Source organism: Limulus polyphemus, unplaced genomic scaffold (genome assembly GCF_000517525.1).
Source record: "Limulus polyphemus unplaced genomic scaffold, Limulus_polyphemus-2.1.2 Scaffold2282, whole genome shotgun sequence".
Lineage (NCBI taxonomy): Eukaryota > Metazoa > Arthropoda > Merostomata > Xiphosura > Limulidae > Limulus > Limulus polyphemus.
In genome coordinates this window covers 37,555-41,955 of record NW_013667892.1, presented here as the reverse complement: position 1 = coordinate 41,955, position 4,401 = coordinate 37,555, and the positions used below count along the sequence as shown (strand labels likewise).

At 35.8% G+C, this 4,401-nt stretch overlaps 1 protein-coding gene across 1 annotated transcript in view; it reads right to left on the bottom strand.

Moving 5' to 3' along the window:
* LOC106466511 (Down syndrome cell adhesion molecule-like protein Dscam2) overlaps positions 1-2,096 on the bottom strand; it is a 116,891-nt gene extending 114,795 nt beyond the window's left edge. Inside the window, exon 1 of the mRNA XM_022394534.1 lies at positions 1,837-2,096. Within this exon, the coding sequence (XP_022250242.1) occupies positions 1,837-1,879 (43 nt within the window). The 5' untranslated portion in view covers positions 1,880-2,096. The remainder of the gene's footprint in view (positions 1-1,836) is intronic.
* Positions 2,097-4,401: the final 2,305 nt, after the last annotated feature.

Here is a 4,401-nt window from a genome sequence, read left to right as displayed (position 1 = left end):
GTTACCTGATCTTGGAGGAATACATACCATGTGGTTTCAGGATAAGAAGCCTTGACCTAAAGTTACTTGATTTAATGTACCCTGAGGTTACCTGATCTTGGAAGAATACATACCATGTGGTTTCAGGATAAGAAGCCTTGACCTAAAGTTACTTGATTTAATGTACCCTGAAGTTACCTGATCTTGGAAGAATACATACCATGTGGTTTCAGGATAAGAACCCTTGCCCTAAAGTTACTTGATTTAATGTACCCTATAGTTATCTGATCTTGAAGGAATGCATACCAGGATAAGTGATATATCCTTCGCTGTTGTCTGATGTTAAATTAAAAAGTCTTCTGAAGTTACCTAACTTTAAATTAATACTTCCTCTGAAGTTTCTTGACACAAACTCAACACATCTCCTGCATTTGCTTTAAATTAAATCGATACATACCCTACATTAGCTTGAAATTAATATAATATATACCCTGCACTTTTCTTACGCTAATTCAGTCGTCTCATACAAATTCCTGGCGTTTAGTTAATACATCCTTACCTTCATTTTATATTAAATCAGTACATCCTTGCAGTTGTCTTCTGGCCAACTAGTACATGCTTTCAATAGACTAATATTAGAATAGTTTAGGTTCCCTAAGAGTTTTCAATGTCCATTAACTATAGGATCTGTGTTGTTCTAGTGTCCGTTAACACTAGGCATGCTAATTTCCGTTAACTCCAGAGCATGTGTGTTATTCTAATGTCCATTAACTATAGGATCTGTGTTGTTCTAGTGTCCGTTAACACTAGGCATGTGTGTTATTCTAATGTCCATTAACTATAGGATCTGTGTTGTTCTAGTGTCCGTTAACTCCAGAGCATGTGTGTTATTCTAATGTCCATTAACTATAGGATCTGTGTTGTTCTAGTGTCTGTTAACTCCAGAGCATGTGTGTTATTCTAATGTCCATTAACTATAGGATCTGGGTTGTTCTAGAACAACACAAACCCTAGAATAAGCAGACATTAGAATAACACATATCTTGGAGTTAACGAACATTAGAACAATACATGCCCTGAAGTTAACGGACATTACAACAATACATATCCCATTGTTCACTGATACAATAATAATGCATACGCCGAAGTTAACTGATGTTAGAAAAACACACACACTGAATTAACTGACATTAAATCAACCAGGCTCTTTACTGCGATATATGAAATCAGTACATCATTTGTTTTTGTAGAAATAGAATATATATATATGTATATTGAAAAATCCTATCTAAATATTAATCTCAGAATGACTTTAAATAGAAGATAGAAAAAAATGCAGTAAACTGTTAAGCCTAACTTTTCTACGTGAACAAAATAAAAATGCTCAAGAAAGATGGTTACTCTAAAGATAAAACACGTACTGTTATTGTTCTCACTTAGAAAATAATTTTATAAAAACACGAAGAAATATTTCTATTTCATGCAATAGTACTTCATATAAGCTTTGATAAAATACAGATAAAATAATTTATATAAGCGCGCGCGCGCACACACACACACACATATATATATATATATGCTTAAATTTGTTTACCTTACAACAGTTCGAGAGCACGTCAAACAAAAATTTATAAGCAATTAGTTTTTATATTCATGGTTTTCGGCTATTTAACTGTCTATTTGCTTAGTTTTTCATTTCAAATATATCTAAGCATTTAAGGTACTTGAACATGATTAAAAGTTCAATACTTAAAGAAATTTACGGACCCTCTTGCTTTGAAAGTAAGCGTAATAATCTAGTTGCCTTTCAGAGTTTGAGCTTCGGGTAGGTAAAAACTGAAATCACAAAACCCCTACCTGCGACTGTAAGAATCCAGAGAATCCAGAGCACTCTCGTCATTTCTACGCTGGTGGAGTGAGCGAGACTGTAATCAAACGACCGTGTCACGATGTTTAAGAAGAGCTTCGACCAGCGGTTAAGTAGTATTCGGGTCACTAAGAGCCTGGCTAGCGGAGAGCCAACAAGCGCCAGATAGAACTGTTTTTCCTACGAGCTCACATCCGACTGGTGGCTCGTCTTCTCTACCGCACGACGAGATGAAAGATTCAATACGGTCTGGGTCTGAAATATTTTTTTTTTTTTTTTGACTTGAATGTTCTTCAGCCGTCACGTTTCTACTGAGGATCACTGGGCGGAATTACTAAACTCATTGAAAGTCAACACTAGATAAAAAAATCGAGAGACACCGGTGCTGGCTAACAACTAGTCCGTATCAAGTACGTTACAAAACAGGCTTGGGGAATTTACTTGCCATGAGCAGGCAGAAGGTAAACAGGAGATTAGAAAGAGCCCGGTGCTCCGTTTCGGAGCCTGCTTGTAAGTAAGACTTCGGAGTTCCATTCCGTATCAGCAGGTTATCGTTTTCATTACTGCCACGTTTATGGGAATCCCTTACCACACTTTCACAAAGTAATCAAGAGCGTTGTTTGTAACCATGGTAACGGCGTGGACTCCATGCACCATAGAAAGCGGCGGGTCGAAAAATGTAATACAAGTGATATGATGAAAGAATTCGGCGTCATTAAAGATTAATACACTTTCTTGGCGTTTCTACTTATTACCAGCCGTCTAGGCTCACGATATAACGTACAACTGTACGCCAAAATATTAAACCTCACATATACACACACACGTATACATATATATATTTATAACCAGACACTCTACGTGTTTTGTTTCTGTTGCAAAATACATTAAAATCCAAGCACAGCCAATTACCGCGTGCAGCTTTCTTTTAAAAATACAGTTGACAATTTATTCCTGAGCGGCGATCTTCTTCGCTTTTATATTTTCATGAGAAAAACCATCCCATTTCTCTGGCGTTTGCGAAGCATAAATAATTTCGTAGCTGTTAGCGGTCGAGCGGTTCTTTAAAACGTTCCTTATCTATACTGCCGCGTCTTTATTAAAAACCCGTCGCCTTGGAGACGACCGCTGCGATAATGCAAGTTTGAAAGATTTCGGGCTTTGTTTGTAAAAGACAATGCGTGTATGTATGTATGTTTCTATGTATGTGTAACTATGAGTTGTGAATTCAGCGAATATGGTACATTTTGGATATTACATTATTAGAAAGAAGTGAAAACATTTTAGAAGTAAACATGCTCGCACCTTTCAGCCGTGGGGGCGTTATAATGTGACGGTCAATCCCACTATACGTTGGTAAAAGAGTAGCCCAAGAGTAACCATGACTATAATAACAGTCTTATATGTGATATTTGGATGTTTGATACTGTCATTATCATGACTATAATAACAGTCTTCTATGTGACATTTGGAACGAATGTTTGATATTGTCATTATCATGACTATAATAACAGTCTTCTATGTGACATTTGGAACGAATGTTTGATACTGTCATTATCATGACTATAATAACAGTCTTCTATGTGACATTTGGAACGAATGTTTGATACTGTCATTATCATGACTATAATAACAGTCTTTCTGTGTGGGGAATATGAGAGTAATGTTATTGTGTAGCACAATAAGAGCTTCTGCTACTAATAACATCATAGTTGTATAATGTTGTAACATAACTGATAGTCTTATCATCATAAAGAGAATAGGCTTGCTGTCATGAAGAGTAAAAGATATCCTCGTTATCATAAGTCTTATCACTATGATGAGTAATAGTGTTGTTTACAAAGCCATAAATAGTAATATATAATACCATTAATAGTAATATATAATACCGTTAATTGTAATATATATAACGCCAATAATATTAATATATACATCCTTATTACCATATGAAGTAATTGATAATTATATTCACCATAAAGATAAACGGATGGCCATATTACCATGGACGGTAACTGATACACTTCTTACCATAATATTATTCATAATATTACGAAATGTAACGCTTCACCAACTTGGGCGTTAACTATTTTAAATAGTGTTTCAACTATGATTTTTTGTTACCTATGGTTCAACCTGCCTGACGAGATCTAGTATTGTGCGAAAGGCCTTCTCGGCTGCGACATACAACAAATAAGGTATAGTTGAAATGCTATTATACTTGAACTAGTGTTTACCCAATAAACTAAGATGTCACATAATGTACTACTAAATGCCACGGTCCACCAGCTAAAGCCGAAGAACACCTCGCTCTCATAGAGTTTTCACCACGTAAAAATACTGCGTTTTGTAACTAACTTTGAGAAAGATTTTCACGTAACCGTGTAGAATCCAACGTAATCCAGTAGAAAGCTGTTTACCAGCATATTTTTACCAGATAAATATGTGTGAAAGTATTGCTACCATGTAAAACGTTTGTAGACGTGCCTTCTTTAAGGGACAACTGAAAGTTTTGCCACCATAAAGAGCACGTGCTTGTATTGCTACCATGAGAAGCA